Source organism: Eimeria mitis, genomic scaffold (assembly GCF_000499745.2).
Source record: "Eimeria mitis Houghton genomic scaffold, Emh_scaff192, whole genome shotgun sequence".
NCBI lineage: Eukaryota > Apicomplexa > Conoidasida > Eucoccidiorida > Eimeriidae > Eimeria > Eimeria mitis.
Genome location: NW_013570241.1, coordinates 2621 through 3145, shown reverse-complemented (window position 1 = coordinate 3145; position 525 = coordinate 2621). Strand labels below are relative to the sequence as shown.

The 525-nt window shown below is 57.1% G+C and overlaps 1 protein-coding gene across 1 annotated transcript in view; it reads left to right on the top strand.

Annotated features, from left to right (window-relative positions):
- The window catches only part of EMH_0002650 (uncharacterized protein), a gene marked incomplete at both ends in the record, with an annotated part of 3983 nt that overhangs the window by 1553 nt on the left and 1905 nt on the right, over positions 1 to 525 (top strand). Inside the window, one exon of the mRNA XM_013496105.1 lies at positions 3 to 162. Within this exon, the coding sequence (XP_013351559.1) occupies positions 3 to 162 (160 nt within the window). The remainder of the gene's footprint in view (positions 1 to 2; positions 163 to 525) is intronic.

Below are 525 nucleotides of genomic sequence, written 5' to 3'. Positions count from 1 at the left end.
CAGCAGCTGCAGCAAATACGTCAACAAGAACCGAATACAGAGAGCCAGCAGCAGCAGCAGCAGCAGCAGCAGCAGCAGCAGCCGCTGCTGCAACAGCAGCAACAGCAGCAGCAGCAGCAGCAGCAGCAGGAGTACGTATCTCCATATGCAAACATTCCTTGGGTATGTTGCCTTCTACAGCTAATCTGCTGCTTCTTGCTGCTGCTGCTGCTGCTGCTGCTGCTGCTGCTGCTTGCTGCTGCAGCTGCTGCGCCGGCTGCCCTTTGCTGCTGCTGTTGCTGCTGCTGCTGCCCTGAATTTTGACATGGGAAATGTTCCTGCTGCTGCTGCTGCAGCAGCTGGTGCTGCTGTTGCTGCTGCTGCTCCTACTCCCTATGGCGGCAGCGTGCTGCTATATAGGCCTCACCTGGCTGCTGCTGCTGCTGCTGCTGCTGCTGCTGTTTGTGTTTGTGTGTGCAGCATGTGTCGCTGCAGCTGCTGCTGCTTGGTTTATACCGCCGTCATTTCTTCTATCCTAAGCTGCGG